General features: G+C 38.0%; 1 protein-coding gene across 1 annotated transcript in view; it reads right to left on the reverse strand.

Annotated features, from left to right (window-relative positions):
• The window catches only part of DNAH11 (dynein axonemal heavy chain 11), a 311,756-nt gene that overhangs the window by 249,465 nt on the left and 38,294 nt on the right, over positions 1-23,997 (reverse strand). Inside the window, exons 13-22 of the mRNA XM_076006379.1 lie at positions 21,960-22,064; positions 21,423-21,815; positions 15,194-15,526; positions 14,716-14,970; positions 14,466-14,635; positions 14,026-14,248; positions 10,294-10,410; positions 10,098-10,184; positions 2,376-2,534; positions 1,344-1,427 (exon numbers count right to left, since the gene is read on the reverse strand). Coding sequence (XP_075862494.1) covers positions 1,344-1,427; positions 2,376-2,534; positions 10,098-10,184; positions 10,294-10,410; positions 14,026-14,248; positions 14,466-14,635; positions 14,716-14,970; positions 15,194-15,526; positions 21,423-21,815; positions 21,960-22,064 — 1,926 coding nt within the window. The remainder of the gene's footprint in view (positions 1-1,343; positions 1,428-2,375; positions 2,535-10,097; positions 10,185-10,293; positions 10,411-14,025; positions 14,249-14,465; positions 14,636-14,715; positions 14,971-15,193; positions 15,527-21,422; positions 21,816-21,959; positions 22,065-23,997) is intronic.

Consider the following 23,997-nt stretch of genomic DNA (forward strand, 5'->3'; position numbering starts at 1 on the left):
GTATTTAAACCCCCAGGCTAAGGACCAAAACCAGAGAAATGGAAAGAGATCCAACTTGTTTGTATATTACGAGTCCACTGTGTACAAGCCGCTTGGATATGTTGGTTTGTTATTCACAAGATCTAAATGGATGTACCATGAGGAAACCAACAGGATATTAAATGCAGGTGAGTAACAGAGTTCACAGGACATGTATGTGCAGTGAAGAATGTTTCCTTTAGAAACATGAGAGAAAACAGATTGTTATCTAGATTACTAAAACCTCTTCTGAATATCTGACTCTTTTATATGGTAGCCTTGAAATGTTGGTTGCCTTTGAGTGTCTGTTCCTTGCAACTTAAATATTTCATGATTTTAAGATATCAAATAGGGTCCATGGAACAACATCAGCAATTGTGAATGAGAGAAATATACAATACAACAACTAGATCTTAGCACAATGTAAAGGACACTACCAATTGTTTAAGAATAAACAAATAAATAAAGCAGAACTTCAGTTGAGAGTGGGGGTTAAGTTGTCACTCTGAAATGAGATAACTGAAAGTCAGAGGAGATAAGTAGGGAGTGAGTATAGAATGAGATTCAGTGACCCCATGACATCCAAAAGAATGAAGAGACGTTTTAGGTAGGGTCTTTGGCACTGGAATAATATGGTAGAAAATATTCGGAACAGTTAGTAGGAGCTGAGCACAGGACTGAGTCCGGGGCAAGGATTTTCTGGGGTGGGAAGAAAACCAAAGGCCCTGCTGCTGTTTAACTGCCTCTCGCTGCTATCCATTTTGGCTTTATCCAAAGAAATTCTATACTTCTCAGAGGAAATATAGAATATGGGACTATGGATATGGGACTAGATATCAAAGTACTAAAGTCAAGCAAGCTGAATTCTATATATATTGAGCCCGCTTGGGATACTGGAATAACCAAACAAAGATAACATTCCATAGAAACCCAGAAATTGCATATCTTCTTAGTTGCCCCAAATTCCAGAACCAAAAGATACCTTTTCAGATACAAGATGCTTATGGTGGCTATGGAAAGAAATAAAAACTTTCATAAGCCCTGATAATCTTTCTTTCCATCCTAGACAGCCATAGGAAGCTCATGATTATAGTTTCTTCTCACAAATTCATTAGCCCTAATATGCCTTTATCAACTCATTCACAGAAAGGCAGGCTTGATTAAAGTGCAACTGGCTAAGAGTAAAAAAAAATACCGTCTGATACCATTCTGTTAGAAGTAAATAAGGACACGCAGTCCCACACAGCAGACACTAGGTTAGGGAAGATGGAAGGAGGTGGTGCCGAGAGAGATAAATTGCTGTAATAGACAGTTATGGAACTCGCCTTGGCAAACCTTCTGAGTTCTACATCCATCTGTTCCACATTAATCTGTCTCCACTGGGTTTTAGTCCAATTATCAGTGCTTCTCTGCAAACGCACAAGCAGATAAAAGTGTCAACAACATTTGGTGAAAGCAAGGCTCTGCAGCAAAATATATAAACTGATGATACACAGTGACTCTATCAAACCGTGGAAAGTCAATTTTTTAAATATTAACTGCACTTGTCAAAACTTCCCTATTACCAAAACAAAAAAGTTGTCAGAACATGTCAAGCTTAAGGCTAAAACACTGCGATACATTAATTTCTAGTAGTAATGATAAATTCCATACACACACCAACATTATCACTTAATCCTGTGTACTTTGGATAAACTGATAAGTATATTACTATTAAGAAATAGATTTTTATAACTCTACACATAACATAAAATGAATTTTCACAAGACAACCTTCATCTGGCGTAAACAAAACTCTCATTAACCATTTCTTGACCATATTTTATATCTTTTTAATATATTTCTACATGGTTTCCAACTAACTTAAGAAAATTACGTATAATACATGTTGCAATATGCCTAGTTCTCGTCAACTTATTTTTCTACTTTTTAACTTAATTAACCACATACAAATTAACTTTATTTTCAGTGAGGATATACATGCACACACATGTAAATATAAATATGAGTGTTTACATGAGTTGGTATGCACAGGTGACCCTACATATATGTGATATATATTTATATATTAATTTTTGTTCATATTCACACAATCCCTCAAAAAGATTTGAAGCAGTTAGCTCATTACACAAAGTTTCATCCTGAACTAAAAACAAAAACAACTGATATTCAGGGAAGAATCTTCCACTAACATATATAAAAACTCTAATTCTGGGAGAAGGGAGGGAATATAATGTTCACTTATTTCAACACATTATAAAACACAAATAAAATGACATAGACTCTAAAAATTACCTATTTGTACCAAAGAACTACTAAAAGAAGAAAAAAAGCATGCTTCCACAAAGCACATCTTACTCTAACATAAATAATGACATCCCAGAGTCCCTTGAGCAATTTTATTTCTTTGCGACACTGCTTCATTTGTTTGTATTCTGGAAGGGCCACTTCAAAAAGATGAGTAGATTCTTGCATTTGCAACATTTCTTCTTCTAATGCCTCAAGCTCTTGATTTGCCTACAGAGAAAACATACACACCTGCATACAAACTGCCAGAGAAAGAGAAGCCACGCGGTTCTGTAGCTCTGCTTATTTCAACATTGCAACCTTTGATTTTAAAAAGAAAATAAAAAGAAATCTGCGATATAGTTACAGAAAAATGTAGAAGGCTTTAGATGAGCAAACTCACACTACACAAAAAGTGAGAATAGACTATTAATAAATGCAATAATGGTACCAATACTCTCCTATGAACATATTATTTCTATGAATACAATTTTTCCTCTTGATTTTCATTGTACAACGGGAGATTCTGAGAAGCAAAAGGTGAGGCTCTAGAAACTTCCACTTAAGAATAAATTACCCTTTTAATAATCACTTAGCTTAAAAAAAACTTTATTAAAAAATACCCTAGAAATTATCAAAAGTATCAAATATACTCAAGAGAATTCATGAAATAAAACACTGGAGCTAATAACAATGCCTGCTATAAAATTTCACATGATTATCTTTACCAAGGCTCCCCTTGCATCCCATCTATGTAGAATAGCTTCAATGTTATGCCAAATATAAGCAGACTCATTTTCTTTTTTATTAACAAAGTCGTACTTTATATACATGGTAGACATTCAAGGTGTACAGAAAAGGTCCTAAGGCAGGAAAGCCACCCCCCAGGTTCACTTTCCAGTTCTTCTGGGTGCTGTAACTCTCAATTCTGTGCTCAAGCTGCTCTTCTTTGATCAAGTTTAGACAATACACTAAGTCACGGGCTTTGCAAAAGAAGGATTTGACTTCGTTTTTCCACTTTATGTCTTCTCCCATCCTCCTCCCCAAATCCAATAAGTATATTACTTTAGTTCCTTTGATTTTCTTTCTTATTTATTTATTTAGAGACAGAGTCTTACTCGGTTGGCCGGGCTAGAGTGCCGTGGTGTCAGCCTAGCTCATAGCAACCTCAAATTCCTGGGCTCAAGCAATCCTGCCTCAGCCTCCTGAGTAGCTGGGACTACAGGCATGCACCACCATGCCTGGCTAATTTTTTCTATATATTTTTAGTTGCAAATTAATTTCTTTCTATCTTAAGTAGAGACAGGGTCTTACTCTTGTTCAGGCTGGTTTCAAACTCCTGACCATGAGTGATCCTCCGGCCTTGGCCTCCCAGAGTGTTAGGATTACAGGTGTGAGCCACCACACCCAGCCTGATTTTATTTTAAATTTTAAATCCTCGATCCTTTTGTGTTCCATCAATCTTCAACTTTTCAAAACTGACAAATAAAAATTGCATATATTTATTGTATACAATATGTTTTGAAATATATATATATGGTGGAATAGTTCAATTGAGTTAATTAACACGCACTACTTCATTATCTCATTTTTTGTGTGTGCAGTGAGAACACTTAAAATCTATGCAGTGATTTTCAAAAAATAGGTTGTACAATATGTTAACCATAGTCACATTATACATAGATCTTTTGAACTTATTCCTCATGAGTGAAATTGTATATACTTTGAGCCACATCTCCCTGACCCCAACTTTTAATTTCCAACAGTGTAAATAAAAATATTAGCAACCTGCTTTCATTCTTGTAAGTTACTGATATATCTTTATAAATAAGAACTACAATTCTTTGACTTACTTTTACAAATTTTATTATGAAAATTTTTATACATGAAGGATATTTGTGTGTGTACCTCATCTAGCCTAGAAAATATTATTTATAACTTTTAATGCTTTCCAAATTTTATCCCTCTCCTTCCTACTACAAATTTAAGCACAAAACCTAAATTTTTATTTAATAGTCTCCTGAATCTTATATGTTCACTATGTATGTATTGCTAAGTGATAAACTATTTATATTTTTTTTTTTTTTTTTTTTTTTGAGACAGAGTCTCGCTTTGTTGTCCAGGCTAGAGTGAGTGCCGTGGTGTCAGCCTAGCTCACAGCAACCTCACACTCCTGGGCTCCAGCGATCCTTCTGCCTCAGCCTCCCGAGTAGCTGGGACTACAGGCATGCGCCACCATGCCCGGCTAATTTTTTATATACATATCAGTTGGCCAATTAATTTCTTTCTATTTATAGTAGAGACGGGGTCTCGCTCTTGCTCAGGCTGGTTTTGAACTCCTGACCTTGAGTAATCCGCCCACCTCGGCCTCCCAGAGAGCTAGGATTACAGGCGTGAGCCACCGCGCCCGGCCAACTATTTATATTTTAAAATTTATATTTTAAAATGTATATAGTTTTATACTAAATATACATGCAAAGATCTTTCAGCTAATATTTTTGAAGTATACCCATATATTCATGACAACATATGAAGTTCACTCATTTACACTACCATATAGTACATCATATGAATATACTATAATTTATTTATTCTACTTCTGGTGGTCATTTAGGCTTTTCCTAAATTTTCATGTTCCCTAGTATATAACATTTTATGTAGAGTTTTGTTATCTTTTAATGAGTAAAGAATGTCTTTTAAGAGTTTCTATCATGAATGAAGGTTGACTGATATCTAAAGATTTTCTGTCATTGCTTGAGATGATCATATGATTTTCTTAATCTGTTAATGTGATAATTTATATTAACTGATTTTTCTTTTTTGTTTTTTCTTTTTTGAGACAGAGTCACACTCTGTGGCCCAGGCTAGAGTGAGTGCCGTGGCGTCAGCCTAGCTCACAGCAACCTCAAACTCCTGGGCTCAAGCGATCCTCCTGCCTCAGCCTCCCGAGTAGCTGAGACTACAGGCATGCGCCACCATGCCTGGCTAGTTTTTTCTATATATATTAGTTGGCCAATTAATTTCTTTCTATTTATAGTAGAGATGGGGTCTCGCTCAGGCTGGTTTCGAACTCCCGACCTCGAGCAATCCACCCGCCTGGGCCTCCCAGAGTGCTAGGATTACAGGCGTGAGCCACCGTGCCCGGCCTGATTTCTCTAATGTTAAGTCAAACTTGTTTTCCTAGAATGAACCCAACTGATTAATAAACTGGTACAATTTGATTGTTTTGTTTAGCATATTTGCATTGACACGTACTTGAACAAGATTAACTTATAATTTTCCTTTCTTATACTGTCCTTTTGTAAAAATTAGACTTGCTTTATAGAATAATTTTTTAATGTTCATTCTTCTTTGGGTTCCTACAAGCATATGAGTGATATCTGTTTCTTGAAAGCTTCTTGGAATTCACCAAGACTTCAGGGCCAGTCTCTCTGTTGGAAGATTTTTTTTTTAACTACTGGTTAATTTTTTTCTTTTTATTTTCCTACTGATTAATTTTTAATAGTTACATTACTATTCAAGTTTACTATTTCTTCAGTTTTGGTAAATTCTATTTTTCTAAAAATGTATCCATTTTGTCTAAGTTTTCAAGTTTGTCAATTATACTCTACGTTCTTTTGAATTTCTGCTCTTTCTGTAAGGTCATTCCCTATTTTATTCCTAAGAACTGTTAATTTTGCTTTCTTCTTTTCCCTTAACCATTCCATTAGAGGTTTGTCAACATATCAATAGTTAGTCTTTTCTGAGAACCAAATTTGGGCTTTGTTGATCCTTTCTTTTCTTAAAGTACATGCACTCGAACTTATTTTAGTGATGATTTGGTCATGGTAAATACATTGTGTTTTTGTTATCTGAAATATCTTTACTTCATTCATTGTTGGAATATAATTTTACCCAATAAAATTTGGAAGACACTACCTACTAATACCTGAAGCTTTATATGAATCTATATCTGCGGTTTCTTTCTACTGACTTTTATGCATGATGGCATGTTTACTGATTATTCTATTGTGAAGTCATATTTGACTTAATGTGATCTGGGAGACCCCTAAAGAGATTGGAATGAGAGCACTTTTTCCCAGGGAAGATTTAGGTTTGCTTCTACTAGGTGCTAAGAAGAGCTACTTGTAACCATTTCAACATCCTGGCCTAGAAATTCCTTAGTCATAGAGGTAGCATAAAATTGAACTATAGACCCTCATGAGAACAAGCCTCTGTTTACCTTCTGGTTACCATTGTTACTGATGGGAAATCTGCTCTTAGGCTAATCATGATTTCTAAAGGTGGTCAGTCTTTTCTGTCTGGTTGCTTTGAAGATCGTTTCTTTGCTTTTGGTATTCTCACTGTCATATGTCCAGATGCTGACTTTGTATTTATCATGGTTGGCATTCAGTAAATTTTCTGAATCTATTGACTCATTTTTTGACTAGTGTATGAGTCAAGGTTTTTCACGGAGGCAGAACCAATAGGATGGATGGATGGATGGATGGATGGATGGATGGATGGATGGATGGATGGATGGATGGATGGATGGATATAGATATATGATACGTGATTTATTATAGGAATTGGCTCGTGCAATTGTCGAAGCTGAGAAGTCCCATAATAGGCCTTCTGCAGGCTGGAGACCCAGGCATGCCAGTACTGCGCTCGGTCCAAGTCCAAAAGCCTCAGAAGCAGGGAAGCTGATAGTGGAATTCTCAGTTTGAGGCCAAAGGTATGAGAACCTCAGGGGGCCACTGGTATAATTCTCTGGGTTTAAAGGCCAAGAAGGTTTGAGTTCTGATATCCAAGAGCAGGGGAAGTAGGGTGTTTGTTCCAGCTTCAGGAGAGAGAGTGAGCAAATTGGCCTGTGCTCTGCTTTTTAGTTCTATCTGAGTCCCCAGCCAATTGGATGGTGCCGCCCACATTGGGTGAGTACGGACCTTCCCCACTCAGCCCACCAAGTCACATGCCAGTCTCCTCCAGAAACACCCTCACAGCCACTTCCAGAAATATGCCTCACTGCCTATCTAGCTATCCCCTAATCCAGCTGACACCTAAAATTAGCCATCACAACCAGTGCTAAAAATGTCTTAGCATTACCTCTCAGATCTATTCTTCTGTTTATTCTCTTCTCCAGGAATTACGAGTCAAAGAGTTGTCATTTGAACTTCTTTTTCTGTGTCTCTTGATCTGTTTTATATTTTCCATCTCCATACACCTATGGGCTGCATTTTAAGTGATTTACTCCAATGTAGTTTGCATTTCACTAATTCTCTTTCCAATTTTAACTAGCTCTTTAACCCATCTGCTGAACTGTATTTTTTAAACAACTATACTTTTCATTTCCATAAGTAGCTGGCCCTTTTTCAAATTCAACTTATCATTTTTGATAGTCTCAAAACTAAGAACTTGCTCATTTTTTTTCAATATTATCTCATCTCCTTCTAATATCTGAAGCTTTATATGAATCTATATCTATGGTTTCTACTTTGCACATGATGGTATGTTTACCGATCATTCTACTGTGAATTCATATTTGACTGAACTTAATCTGTAGAACCCCTAACGAGATTGGAACGAGAGCCCTTTTTCTGAGGAAAGATTAGATTTGCTTCTACTAGGTGCTAAGAAAGGCTACTTGTAACCATTTCAATTTCCTGGCCTAGAAATTCCTTTATCATAGAGGTAGTATAAACTTGAACAATAGACCCTTGTGAGAACAGGCCTCTGTCTGTAAATTCCCAGAGGAGTCTTCGCCTTTTTTTTTTTTTTTTTTTACCCTACTCTGTGCTTTAGAAGCACCAACAGGGACTGTCTGAGGCTCCCTTTGCAGGCTACAGACCTTCACAGCCCTCCCCTCTCTGAGGGTGCAACCTCCTAAGACCATCCCCTATTTCCCCAAGAAAGAGTTAATCTCAAAGTTCTAGACTTGTGGTATTTTTATCCGTACCTGCAACAGCACAGGCTTCTGTGTTGGCCTCTGCTTTCCAATATGCTATTTTTTCCTGCCCTTTAGAGATTTCTCTTATTTTGGGGGGAGCTCAGGCACAGATTTCAAATGGCACATTTGTGAACATGTATTCAGCATCTGTTTTACAAAAGAGGGCTTTTGAGAATGTCTAGGCCACCACAGTCCCCAAAGCCAGCGTCTTTTTTTCTTTCTAATCCTTTTTCCTATGACTTATACTAATTCCATTATTCCTAGAAAAAATATAGCCAGTGATGTTAATTCAACCGTTAACTGTGTCTTCGGCTATGAAGAAACAGTGTGGCACTTCACCAGGGAATCGCATTATAAATGGAGAGATTCGCCACACCATTCCCCTTACTCCTGGAGGGTCAGTGGTTTCTGTCTTGTGGAGGAAGGTGTCTTGAGCACTACGGTCTACCACACCAGCCCAGAACAAGAACTCATATGTCTTTGATTGAGTCTAATTAGATAAACATTAGATACGCATGCTGAACAAACACACCAAGAAAATGACTTCAAGAAATAGCTAACCCAGCCCTACAATTTTCAAAATATCTTTATAGGTACGAGCATAAGCGTCTCTGACTTTTAAATACGTAATTATATGCTGCTACACCATAGCATCAAAATGGCAAGATTCAATAAATAACTGAAGTAAATGTTTACATACAGCATGTTGGTTAGTCAAGTAAAAACTTTTCCCCATCCACAATCTGTTCAGACCACCTGCAATTTAGATACGATCTTTAAAAAAAAGAGAGAGTCTATTAGCATATTCTAACCTACTCCCTTTTCAATGAATATATTAACCAATTTTCTTCCGCCAAGTGAAAAAGACGACCTGATGGTACAGAATGGTGTTCTGTGAATAATAAGTTTAAAGCAATTAAACCTAAATTCGACCCCAAATTTGAAAAGAGAGATAAGAGCTGCGCCAGCTGCAGGTTTTACACCACTCTAAGGAATCAAGACTATCTCCAGCATGAAGTAAAATCACGACAGCAGCCCAGATGAACAACTCAGAAAGATTCCCAGCTCCTGAATCTAAACTTCACAAAATTATTTATTTTAGCTGCTAGATTAAGTTTCCAGAAAGAGATACTATTTTTTCTAATAAAAGTTTAAGACATCTTTTCAAGTCTTCTCTGAATTACTCACAATTTTGGATATTTGCCTATTATATTCATTCTTACAGTCGACTGTAATATAGTTGTTCACTTCCATATCGAATGCCTCAGTAATATTCATGTCCAAAGGTAAGAAGAAGTTATGAACTTCCCTCACTATGGTTAAAAGTTACTAGCAAAAGTATCACATGGGAAGCAGTAGATAAATTTCTGAGTTTTAAAAATTTAGATGGCCTGAAGTTTAATCCTACTTCTGTCTTTTACTAACTCTGTAATCTCCAACAAATTACTTAATTACACAAGCTTGTTGCTTTATCTGAAATAGGGAGAGCAGAAACCATACCTTAGGAACATTGTGAGAACTTAAATAATGTAGTGATATGCTTAAAAAAATTCTTGATATACACAATAAGTGCTCAAAACCCAGTAGTAGCAGTTCTTACTTTCACTAGTATGATTACTTTGATGGTGATGGTGGTTTTGGAATGTGATTTAAAACACAATACAATTTGCTTCGGGAAGATTCCTTATAACTGGGTTTTAAATAGCTCTCTATTCTTGTAACTAATGCCAAAACCAAGGCAACTAATGGCAAAACCAAGGCAACTAATGACAAAACCAAAACCAAGGCATTTAGCAGTATCTTAGTGTCTAAACTCATTTTTAAAATAGTTATTGTAACACACACATGATATCTGAGATCTGTATTACCTTATCAAGCACTGTGTATGGATCTTCTGCATTAAATCCAAATGGTGCGTAGCACCTGAATCTCTCTCTGAACTCTGCCTGCTTTGTCTGATGAGGGGAAAAGAAAAAAAAAAAAGGAGTGAATCTCAAACAGCTTCCGTTATCTTTGCAAAACCTTTCTTAAAACAAACAAACAAAAACTCAGTAACTAGCTTACATCGAACAAAATACATTTTTTCCTTATGAGAGTGACTTCTGCATTTTGGAGAGGTGAAACTTCATGTCTGACAGTTGCTGCAATCTTTTTGGTAGTTTCCCATCTTTCAGGTAATTCCTACAAAAACAAAGGTGCAAATGGAAATTACTTCAATTCCTAAAACAAATCAACCCCATAGGATTAAATAATTCTAGTTTCTATACACTAACCCATGACAGCATTTCATTCTCATATAAGGAATTTATCTAAAAAAAAAACCAAAATATTAAAGTGATTAAAAAGCTTAGAGCCAGGGCTGAAGCACAGGCTGGCCCACTGGTACTTCTGGGTTCAGATCTTCCAAGCATTACAGGGTTGTTCTCATCTCAGAACCAATGGAAAGTTCTTCGAAATAAACACAAATTTCCAAATTATTTTGCTGTCGTGACTACAAAATTAAAGTGCTCTGGAAATGACTTTGCTGATCTCTAACAACTAGAATGGAAGCCAGTCAAGTTTAACAATTCAGCAAGTAAAAAAATAAGATGCTTTGACTCTGGTAGGGCAAAGATGAAAATGTGAACCTTTCCTCTAGCTCCCAAAGCTCTTTCTTGGTGGAGAGTTTGAGCACTGTAGTTGGGTTTGTTTCAGATGACTAAGATTTTCGAAGGGAGAAGAGGCAAAGAGGAGGGAAGGTTAATTCCTACTTGGTGTAGGACAAAAGCAGCAATAAATAGTTCAGGTACCAACTCAACTCTGCGCTCTCTGCCTACAATGCAAATAGGACAAAAACAAGTCATTTTCTTTGAAGAGCTCTGGTGGTGCATAATGAACCTTGGAAAGCGTTCTTCGTGTCCAGACTAACAAAGCATTGTTGCTCTGGGTCATCTCCTGGGACACTGTAATTGTTTTGTCACACAACACCAGGCATGGTGATGGGATTCTACTTGTGTAGCTCAAGAGCAAAAATCAAAGGTTCCAAGGACTATTTTGTAACCCTCGATAAATATTTGATAAATGATTCAGTAACGGCCAATTATGAAGAGTGCACTGTGCTAAGTATAAACACTGCTTGCATGGTGGAGGGAGTGCTACAAATGCTACAAAGGTAAAACACATTCTTTGACTTAAATTGTTTTATAATCTGTCAGAGTGAGCAAGACACACGCACACAGTAACTATTGCACGTGATGGAATGCACTGACTCCCATCAGGAGGTCTATGGGGTATGGAATCAAAACAGTTGGGAGACAACACAGTGTCAGGACAGGAAATCCAAATCCGTGCAGCAACCTCGGAACCCCCTTGTCCTTCCCTTGCATGCTTCCTCTCATCAAAATTCTGCATCTTCATCTGTACAGAGAGAGTGTCACTTTGCATTTCCAACCCCATTTCATGGAATCTAAATACTACGTGGGGTCTCTTTGGTGGCCACGGCTGGGGAGCCAGGGAGAAGTCACATCAGTTGGCTCAGGTCCCTTCACCCTCTTCAAACAGACCTGTTTTATATTTGGGGATTCCAAATCAGCCTCCACTTGATAAAAATAAATTTTCTTGAAAACCAAAAGATCAGGTGATCTCCAAAGTCTAACTGATAGGGTGCGCTCGAGGAGGAGGTAACATTGAATCTGAGGCTGAAAGGAATGACTAGGTTTCAACAGGCAGAGATTATTAGGGTAAGATCCTTTGAGATACAGTGAGGACAAGGACCAAGACAGCCAGGGTGAGAGCGTGGGCTCTGATGGAAACTGGACAGCGTCCAGGAGGCCGGGTAGTCACTGAAGGCTTCTGAGCAGGGAAGGAGCTTGATAAGACCTGTACATTAGAACTTCAATCCCACTTCAGAGTATATTGTGTAGGGTTAGGGATCTGAGAAGGGGTGAGGAGAATTAAGACGCTTGTTGCTGTGGCCCAGGTAAGAAGTGACAAGAACTGAATTAAAATGGGTGGAACAGAAATGGAAAGAGGAAATAGACTGCAAAGATGCTGCATTAAGAAGAAAGACCATTCTGCTGGTGGCAAATTCCCATGACTTTGAGGAAACAGTACTTCAACTCTTAGCATGAGCAGCCACAACTGAGGGGTTATTTTAGCAGAGAATTAAGCACAGACAAGTATTTGAAAGACGTTACGACTGCTCGTGATAATGAAGGAGAAACTGAGGGTAACTATTAATACTACAAGGTGCTTGAATTAAAATAAAATCGGGGGCCCTGTCACTCTTCACAAGCAGCATATACTGTCTATGAATCTTATTTCTCCTCCCGACCTGCTTAAAATACTGACATAGTGACACATAGCTGAAATTGTGTCCTGCTTTTGAAATATTGAAAAGCCTAATATTTGCGATACTGCCATAACCCTGAAGGCATGAGCCACATTTGTACAGTCCAAATTCTGGAGGCCATGGCTAAAAGCCTCTCATTGATTACTTGTACTGTGACTGGTTTCTCTGTGAGAGAGATTTTAAGGTCCAAGATCTGATTCAAAGAATATCTGAATCTTTCCGAAAACAAAAAATATTTACAGTTGGTTCTACTGTAACTATTTCATCTCTCATGTATCTGTCCATAGCTTGTCATCCTACTCTATGTCTAACTGCATTGTCAGCTCTAAGGACAGCTTTATACTTAAATAGAATTTCACAGTTCATATATAGTAATTCTTTATAGTCAAGAGAACAATTGTAACTACACTGCTGCAATTAATCCTTATAGAACAAAATGAGGGAACATAAAAAAAAGCAGCCACTGTGAAAAAGTTTGCCAGTTTCTCAAAAAGTCATATGTAGGATTAACAAATGACCCAGTAATTCCCCTCCTAAATGTACACCAAAAAGAACTGAAAACAGGTACTCAAACAAATACTTAACACACCAATGTTCATAGCAGCACTATTCACAATAGCCAATAGATGGAAACAACCCAAATGCCCATCAACAGATGAATGGATAAGCAAATTGTGGTCTATACACACAATGGAATATTATTCAGTCATAAAAAGAATGAAGTACCAATACATGCTACAATGTGAATGAACTTCAAAAACATTATGCCAAGTGAAAGAACCCAAACATAATAGGTCACATATTATATAATTCTATTCATATGAAATATCCAGAATAATAATATGGGCATGGGAACAGAGCCTCAATTGTGAGATCTTTATTCATGGTTTCAATTATAATTAAAAATACTTAGTTCATCATTTGGCACACAGTAGCCACCAAATCTTTCCAGAGCACAGAAACAGGAGGGTGGCATAGAAATCTGTTCAGGAAACACAAGGATTTCCCATCCAAATCGAGCTTTATTTACTTATTCTTTATTAACATGTACATGATACGTTTATAAAACTCAAACACTTCTCAACTGACAGGCAGTTTTGAATGCAAAAAGTGTGGATATATGTCATTTGTGAAAGTGATGATAAAACTGGAACTCAAAAAAAGCAACTTAGAGGCTCTTTACTACCTAAATATTTTCCAATAAGAAGACACTAAAGCCCAGCGGTTAAGAGTAAGTATTTTGTCATGAAACATACCTATAGTAGAATGTTCACTGGCCTTACTACTTGGGTGACCTTGAGAAAGTTATTATTTGTCTGAATATCTAATTTCCTAACCTATAAAATGAAAATATTAATGTCTACAGTACAGATTGTGGTAAGGACCTCCTAAAAGAGATGTAAGATACTTGGCTAAAGGAGAGGTTCAATTTATGGTAGTTTTGACTATTTTACCTCTACACTTACCTCCAGCTGAATATAGACTTGCTCAGGCATCTTCTGGCCATAGCTTTCCAAAAGTGTGATGGTTTCTTTCAGGGGTTCAAAGAGTTCATCTGTAGCTCTCTGTCGGCTTCTGACAGCCAGAAGATGCCCCATGATGTCAACTAAACCATCGTGGTCACCTTCACTTAATTCTCTCTGAAGTCCTGCATCTGTCTCCTTTATAAATTCTTGTAGCTCATTCAGACTATTAAATATATATACACAGATATATATATACACATACACACACAAATTAAGTTTATTAAAACATTTAGTAGTATGAGACTTCCAAATCAATCTTATTTTCCTTATGTACCTGATTAAACATTACTTATTATCTCTATTAAGAAATTGACATTAATATCTCAATTTTAGAAAGCAATCAGTGTTTAAAAGTTATAATAGCAAAGTACAAAGACTACCTGTCAATGACAAATCTCAAAAGATGCTCCTGAAACATCCAGCTCCACTTCTTAATAATGTTTAACAAGGTCACTTTGAAAGGCTTCATATCCACCTTGAACCAACTATCAAACACTCTGAAGTCATTAAACTTGCTCATCTGAACATACAAGGCCTCATAAATGTCGATCTGTAATTGGAAAAAAAAATAACTATAACAACTAAAACAAAAGTCAATTTGCTACATCAAATGCTAAGAGCTTTTCTTGCCTGTTCTTGGAACTGTTTAAGAGTTGGTGGTTGCTCAGGGATTTCTTCATTTGCATGAGCATCCATTTCCTCAGATGTCACAGTATGACCAGACAAGAGAAAATGCTTCATAAACTCAGCTCGGTCATCCACCCAGAGGTAAGCATAGGTCTCCAGGGAGTTTTTGAAATCCAAGACTTTGTTGATGACGTCTGCCACTCTCTTCATTATCTCCTGCCTGACCTCTGCCAGGTCTAACATGTTATCCATATCATTCTAAATGAGAGGAAAACCAAGGACTTATTCGTATTCAAACCAACCTTTCTCTATTGATTATGGGCAACAGAACATGACCAAGGCAATTCTTTAAAGGGAGAGTAGTTGGCAAAATAACAAACCATGCTGCTTTTTCCAACTGCTCCTTTCCTTGTGTCCATTTACCCCAAATTATTTTCGAATCATTACTGTCAAAGCGAATATCTACTTATAAAGAAGATACCTGATAATTTTCTATTTCCAGATGTGCTGCTATGCGCTTCATCTGGGCAGACATTCTAAAACTATTGCATATCATTTCTTCTACCAGGTCATAGAAGCCATCCCCAGCCTCTCTGTCCAAAGAAGGTTTAAACACAATCTCAGGGGGCATTAAGATCATCTGTGCTTGAAAAAATGGTGCAGACTTTAATTGTTTCTCTGTATTCATCAGAAAGAAGTCTAAGTCATGCATTATGGCCTGAAAGAAGCCTTCCACCACGATGTCATCAATGAATTCCACATAAATTTTCCAGGTATCCAGAGAAGGATCAGCTTTGAAGAGCTTCCTATTTTCCTAAAAACAGACAAATTTTAATAGATGAATATAAGCAATGAGTATAAAAATGAAAGTTTTCTATTTAAATGATTTGTTTAAAGAGGGACTACACTCTTATGCACAACACAGGAACATTGAAACATTAGGTTACATAACCTTAAACTAGATGGCAAATATCTGAGCAGGATTTTATAACATTAAGTTCACACATGAAATATATTCCAAAGTCATTCTTTAAAGGAAAGATCAATATGAATATTGCTATCTTCATATACAGACAGGAAATATACTAGTTCCCCATAAATTCTAGAGGCACCCGACTTGCACTCTAGTTTTTGCTCTGTCCCTAACTCTATGTGCCCTTGGACTTTGCCTTCCAGAGCCTTACCTGTAAATGAAGAGATTTATCAAGCTAAATCTCAGAGAATACTGTTGTGGGACATCTGAAGATTATTAAGTCAGGAAAATACTATGCACTCTATGCCAGCGGTTCCCAACCCCCAGGCCTCGGACTGGTACTGGTCCGTGGTCTGATAGGAACCTGGGCACACAGCAGGAGGTGAGCAGTGGGCAAGCAAGTGAAGCTTCATCTGCATTTATAGCCACTCCCCATTGCTCACACCACTGCATAAGCTCCACCTCCTATCAGACTGCAGGGGGCGGGGGGGGAGCATCAGATTCTTGTAGGAGTGCGAACACTACTATAAACTGCGAATGCGAGGGATCTAGGTTGCACGGTCCTTATGAGAATCTAATGCCTGATGATCTGAGGTGGAGCTCAGGAGGTAATGCTAGTGCTGGGGAGCGGCTGCAAATACAGATTATCATTAGCAGAGAGGTTTGACTGCACAGTAAATGTAATACACTTAATCATTCCCAAACCATCCTCCCTGTGCCCCTCAACCCCCGCATCAGTCCATGGAAAACTTGTCTTCCATGACACTGGTTCCTGGTACCGAAAAGGTTGGGGACTGCTGTTCTACGCCATTCTTGTAGACTTACAATGTACCTATTAAAGTCCATTAAATTTGGTTTAGTCCAATTATTTCCAAATCTTATTTAAACATAAGGATTTTTTATTTTTAGTTTTTTGCAAACCATCTATGAGCAGCCTATGGTGTAATAACCCAGCTTGGGAAGCTTTGCACTGGTGAATTCTAAGCTCCTTTTGTCTTTCAACAATATGAGCTTCTTCTACCTCAGCCTCTCCCAAGAGTGTGGGAGAAATAACGGACAGGTCAGTGGGGCAAGATGGGGCTGGAAGATAGAGATGGGAATAAGGACTGCTACAGGTTGGGCAAACTGTGTGTTTGGCCTAATGGCACAGATTTGAAAAGGTCAGGTGGGCAGCAAGGTTGATTCCAGAGAGATTATCTGGAAGCAAAGGTTGCACAGTCTATACAGCCAGAGAGCAGATGCCCAAAGCCCAAACTGTAGCACAGAGAAAAGGAGACACTGGTGTGAGCACTGATTTAAGGTAGACTATACTGTCTGCTTTCTTTGATTATTCTCTATCGTGAATAAATGGTTCCAGGATGCAAAAGTGTGTGCTTTAGGCGAGAATCAGAACTATAGAGATAAGTCTAGTTCCTAATAAGGCAGGGAAGAGATGAGCAAATCCTAGGGGGGTTTTGCCTTCAAACAAATTTAAGACCTGCTCCTTCTCAGGGATGCTGTTTTTTTGCCTGCTATCCAGGTAGAAGCACTCATATCTGTGTAGGCATGTGACCTGTACCCCTAAAGTTGTACAGTATACATCCTGGGAAACTGTATATAGCAGCCCTGCCTCCTTTGTAAGTGCTAGAATGTAAAAGTAGAAATCTTAAAGCTGAAAAAAAAAAAAAATCCTTAAAGACCATCTTGTTCAGTCCCTTCATTTTAAAGATATGAAAACAAAGACCTAAAACACATTCTGTGTCACACTGGTAGGAAGTTAACAGCTGAGTGAGGACTAGAAATCAGCCCTCTTGACTTCCCAGGGTAGGGCCTTTCCCAACACATCACAGTTCTATATACTTTTTCACACCAAGAGATCCAGTTTATATCACTGTAGTAGCATGTATAAAAAATGTACTTTCAACACATTAGAGTAAAAGGAGACAAAGGAAGAGAAAGGAGAGCTTTGGGTCACAAAATGATCACTAAGGTCCCTTCCAGACTCCATCTTCCAAGGTTCTGCTCCTCTCCCCTCTCTTCCCATCTTAAACTCTGACTCTAGAAGATGCGCTAACATCCCACAAGCCACAGAGGATGCAGCATGAAAAGGCAGAAGTGACTCCACCCTCTGCTGTGATTTTATAGCCTTCCCCCAAACCACAGTTCTCACCAGAAGCCTGAGAACTAGGTTCAAAATCATGTGCTGGTAAGTCAAGAGGGAAAAAAAAATCACGCAAAAGATACAACTCATGAAAACAAATAATCATTTAGTTTCTCTTTCAAAGTTGGCTTATATTCCATCAAGTTCTCCTCAATTCTCATATTGAGAACAGTGATTTCAAAGCTTCGTAAGGAAAAAAATAAGATAATCCATATATCAGAAAAATTCCAACCTCATTCTCTGAGATGACATTGCAAAACCTTGTTTTATAACGATTTCTAGTCATGTCTTGTATTGGCCATACTTTCAATGCATTTTAATCAGGATTCATAAATCTTAATGGTTTAAAATGCCTAGATTAGAGTTTGGGCAGCACGTTGTTTTTTACTATCAAGAAAATGTAACAGAAAAAACTAATTGTAATCTATCATCTGTTCTCCATGAAACAGATTCTAATGCATAAACAGTTGTAGAAGTGTCTTAAAAGTCACAGAATAATTCATAGCATCCCAGTGAATAGTCAATGGAATGACTTAGCTAAGCTACTGCTGCTGAAAAACAAATTAATTTCCAGATATCTACCTTCTTTACATGTCAGAACACCTGTGAGATGTTAGGCTACTCATGCTGGGCTAACCAAGGCTACCCATGCTGTTGGCAGAGACTTCGGAGGGGGCTTGGCCCTGCCCACACTTTGATTTCAGACTTTTAGCCTCCAGACTAGGAGAGAATAAATTTCTGTTTATGACACCCTGCTGTTTGTGGTACTTTGTCATGGTAGCCCTGGGATGCTAATACAGAGTAATCCAAGAAGTAATTGAAGTCTTTGTCCTAGCTAACTGCCATCAATAGGGGAAATTAAAGCTTTCTTAGCAATTTCAGATACCCTGGAAGTTGACAGATAGTTTGAAACCCATATTAATTTTTTGCTTTTTATTTTCTTTTTGCTACATATACTCAGTACATCATATCGAGTGTGGCACACTTTACTTTTGGTGAGAAAATCTGTTTCCTTTAAACACTTTCTTCACTTAGATTCCAGGACACCACCCTGGCCTGGATTTCCTTCTACTTTGCCAGTTGTTCCTTTTCTGCATCTTTGGCTTGTTCTTCTCCCTAGTCTCCTAAGGGAGAAGCCAATAGTCCTCGATTATCTCCTATAATGTTCTCTAGCTAGACCTATGTTCTCATTCAGCCTCTCGGCTTAAATATCACTGCCATACACTTGGCAATTTCCATTTAATTACCATTTTTCTTTAATTTCCATTTTCAGTTTGAACCCCCCTCCAGAACTCCCAACAAGTAAATCCAATTGCCAACTCAACTCCTCTACTTGACTAATTGATGTTTAAAACTGATGTCTAAAATTGATGTCTAAAACTGGTGTCTAAAATTGACATCTACTGTCTAAAACTGACATTTAAGTTTCTTCCTCCCATAGCCTTCCTCTTCTGAATGGACTGCAATGTCACCTTCCCAGTGTATCCCAACAAAATCTGTATAATAATCCCCAATGCCTCTTTCTTTCATGCCTCGTGTCCAGTCTGTTAGGGAATTCTTTTTGTTTCACTTATTTCAAAATGCATCCAGAATCCAGTCCTTGGACCTCTTCTCCAACTAAAATTAATTCCTCTGTGTTCACATCTAATCCCACAACTTTAAACACCATATACATGTGCGTGGATCTCAATCCCATGATAGTCGCCTGGACTTTTGTCCTGACCACCAGACATGTTTGCAAGGTCAGCCTGCTCAAACTCTCGCCTTGGGCAAGCATTTCTAACTAACGTGTCCAAAACCACATCCTGCTTTTTCCCTACAAAATCTGCTCCACTACAGTCTTCTCTAAATCTTACAGGGAAACTCCAGTCCAGTTGCTCAGCCCCAAAAACCTCAAAGTCATCCTTGACTTCTCTCACAGCAAATCCTGCTACCTCTATGCTCAGAATATATCCAGACTATGAAGTGCCTGATCACCATCACCCTGAGCCCAGGCACCGTCACCACCCACCTGGGTTGTCCCAGCAGGCCCTGCCCAAGGGTCTCCCTGCCTAGCACCTCCTTGCTGGCCTGTGGCTTTCCCTCAAACACTGACATTCTTCTTTGGGCAAGGCAGACAGACTCCACCCCCCACCCCCCACACATACTGTAAAATTAGAGCAGGAATTGGGAATGTGGGATTGAGGATGCAGTTTTAAATAGGATAATCAGGGTGGGTCTCAGTGAGAAAGTAAGATTTCAGTGCAGGGAAAGCCACCTTTAGTCCCTTTTATATGTCACCCATGACTACCATTCCCCCTGGCAGACTCTGCCTCAGGGGAGCTGGCTCAATGCCTGATCCTGGAGCAAGGCTGCCCCTACCTCAAAGTTTCTGTACCGTCCAGAACACCCTTCTCCTGCCACCACAGGCCTCGTTCCCTTCCCGTTCTCTGCAGAAATGCCACTCCAGAAAAGACGCCTTCCCAACCACCTGTATCAAACGCCACCTACCCTCAAGTGACTCCCCATCCTGCTCGCTCTGCTCTGTGTTTCACTCTGCTCTATTACAACAGATATGCTACCTATTTGTTATTTTTTTCTTCTATCTTCCCTGACTAAAGTGTAAGCTCCCTGAAACAAGGGACTTTTGGGGGAGTTCGTTTGCTTGCTTTTATTTGTTTTTGCTTTCTAGTTTTGTTTTGTTTTTTGTCTTAAATTGATAACCCTAGAATACTGCCGGTCACAAATTTTTTTTCCTAGCAAAACTGACTTTAAAGTATAAATGATACTCCTTAGGCCAGGCACGGTGACTCACACCTGTTATCCCAGCACTCTGGGAGGCCGAGGCGAGTGGATAGTTTGAGCTCAGGAGTTCGGGACCAGCCTGAACAAGAGCAAGACCCCATCTCTACCAAAAATAGAAAAAATTAGCTGGGCATGGTGACACATGCCTGTAATTCCAGCTATTCTACACGGGAGGCTGAGGCGGAAGGACTGCTTGAGGTTGCTGTGAGCTAGGCTGACACTGTGGCACTCTAGCTGGGGCAACAGAGACTCCTGTCTCAAAAAAAAAAAAAAAAATGACACTCCTTGAGTTGCGGTTATAAGTGTGCCCATCGCCCGGATGGTGTACACTGTATTCATTGGGTATGATTTCACCCATCCTCCCCCATCCCATCTGCTGGCTACAATTTTAAGAACTCAAATCTTTGTTAAAAAGAGAGTAAGTATTGCTTCCATCCTTAGGAGATGGTTGAGAGGATTCCCTCAGATGACGTAAATGAGGTATCTGGCACCTACCAGGCATTCAACAAACGGTTGTAGCTACTGATAGCATCCAAAAGAGGATACGACTATGACAAGCTTCCATCTCGAGCCTTTCTGTTTAATCAGCACATCGCATGTTCTAATCTCTTCCCCTCAGGAAGGAGGGCAGTGAGGGCTGCGAAAATTACAAGCAAGTGACACAAATTCTCCCACTTTCAATGCTTAACAAAACCATGCATAAAGCTCTTTCAGGCTCAGTAAGAGAGTCCTATTTTATTAAGTACTTTTGCTCTTCTCTAAGCCAAATGCAAAGATCTTCTATAAATGTTGAAACAAAAAGCCAATAAGTACCTCCACCAAATTGTGGATCTTGCAGCCATCTTCTTGGATTAACTTGTATTTCTTAGTGAACAGATCACCCTTGTCCTCCCAAGGGAAGGCCGCCTCTCTTCGGTGCTCTCTCCTGGGAGGGAGCGTGCACGCGGCCCAGGCCCGCATGGTCTGCTGGATGGCCCTCACGTTGCTCTGCGCGTGCTCCACCCTGCGCTCCAGCTCAGCCGTGGTTGCCCTCACGCCCTCGATGTAGCCCCAGCAGTCATCTCGCCAGGTCAGCCACGTGGTGGCCGCTGTCAGCTGCTCGTCCACAGCCCTCATCTCTTCTTCAATCAGGGGGTATTCAACTCCCAGGAGAGTCTGTTTCAGCTTATTATACCCTCGCACAAAAAGGTCGAGATTTCCAATGTACTAAGCAAAAAAAAAAGTCCAAAACAAAAAAAGTCAGATATGTTAGCTGTTTTCTCTTAGAAATATAAAAGTGCCATAGGTCTGTGTGTTAATAATTAAAATACAAAATATTTAGATTCTATTCTAACCTCTGAAACCACAGACCTTTGAAATAGTGTTTCTTTTGTTGAAGATGGCTAAAGCAGAATCCGGTATGTCCGGTTTCTTCAACATCAAAAGGTATTTCACTTCTCTCAATACAGCCACTAGCTATGAAAAGAAAATCAAACATTATTTAGGCATATCATTCTGCTTTAATACAAGTTTAAGCTGAAACACTTAAAATTTCATCCAGTGATTACTATACTTCGAAATTATCAAGGTAGATAGGTTTTGTTTTATATGATTTTAACTTTTTTTAAATTTTTAGTTATTATGGATATATAATAACTGAACATATTTATGGGGTACATGTGATATTCTGATGCAGGCATATAATGTGTAATGATCCAATCGGGGTAACTGGAGTATCCATCACCTCAAGCACTTATCATTTCTTTGTGTTAAGAACATTTTAATTTAACTTTTAGTTATTTTGAAATATACAAAACAATTGTGTTAACTATAATTGCCCCAAAGATGCTTTTTAAAAGCAAAAATCATACAATCCATGATATAATAAAGGTATGTGAGTTCTCCCTAAAGCATCTCAGGAAATTAGTTTCTATAAATTGTTTTTATGAAATCAGAAGGTAGAAAGAATCCTTGGTTCTCTAGATTATATTTATGTATGTGTGCTGAGTTTTATTAGCAAAACAAAGCAAAGCTATTCTTTGTATATATTTTAGGGAAATAGATCAGAATTAAAGTGTAGATTATGACTATGAAAGCCAGCAAGGCTGTCTTTCCTACTTCCTAGGCATGCATTTGGACTGTCATGAAAGACTATGGGTAATCACTAACAGTAAATATATAAGCTTCACTACCTAAAAATTCAGCCAGATATTTAAGCTACTTTGTTTTTTGTCATGGAAACTTACAAATAGATATTCTTATAAGCTTGCCCTTTAGTGTAAAGCATATTCATGGCAGGTAAAGAGAAAAGAAAGCTTATTCTGTACTTCTTATCTAGAAAATTACTAGACTTAGAGATAGGTTGTTTAAAATATAAACAAATACATATACATACATATATGCACACTCCTAACATTTATTAAATTTATGCATATATTGAAAAAATATAGTTAGAATGAACAATATTGGATAGCACAACAAAAATCACTATAATCGATAATAAGGTATACTTTAAAATAACTGAGTTATTTGATTAATTCACATTGTATGCCTGCATAAAACATCATGTGTCCTATAAAAATATACAACTATGATATACCCATAATAATTCAAAGTAAAAAATTGTTCAGACACTCTGAAAGTCAAGGAAATGCAAGTTAACATAATGATATACCTTTATTCCTCTATTAAATTAGAGGAAAAAGGTAATATTAACAGTACTCAATCAGAAGTAGAGATGATACATTGTAAATTGTTACACGATTTGAAACATGATTGGTAATGTGTGTCAAACTACATAATTTTTCCAATTATTTGATTCAAGTAGTCTCACTCCTGGTAAACTATTCTAAGGAAATAATTGAAAATATTAAAAAAAGAGAGATAAATAAAAGTATTTTTGAAGTGTTTTTTTAAATAGTGGCAAATTGAAAAATAAGTAGCAATTGGAAAATATTAAATTATTGCCCAACCTCTACATGAAGTATTATATAGACATAGAAATGATGATTTTTAAGGAACAGATAATCACCTATAATAAAGGGTGAAAAATACAGTATACAAAGATATCCAACCTTTTCCATAAAGGGTAGGGTAATAAATGTTTTTTTGGCTTCGTGAGTTGTGTCATCTCTCTAGCAGCTTCTAAACTTTGCTATTGTAATGTGAACACAGCCATAGAGAATTTTAAACAAATTAGCATGGCTGTGTTTCAATAAAACTTTTTTCCAAAAGCACGGTGATGAGCCATAGTTTGCTGACCCCTGACCCATAAATTATCTTTACTCTGAATTTTCTGGCACAATTCTGTTGGGACTAGACAAGAAAGGTAACTGTCATTCTAAAACACTTCAGAAGACTGTCTATTAAAACACTTTCTGAGGAATAATGATGATGATGATGGTAACTA

This window comes from Microcebus murinus, chromosome 9 (assembly GCF_040939455.1).
Source record: "Microcebus murinus isolate Inina chromosome 9, M.murinus_Inina_mat1.0, whole genome shotgun sequence".
Lineage (NCBI taxonomy): Eukaryota > Metazoa > Chordata > Mammalia > Primates > Cheirogaleidae > Microcebus > Microcebus murinus.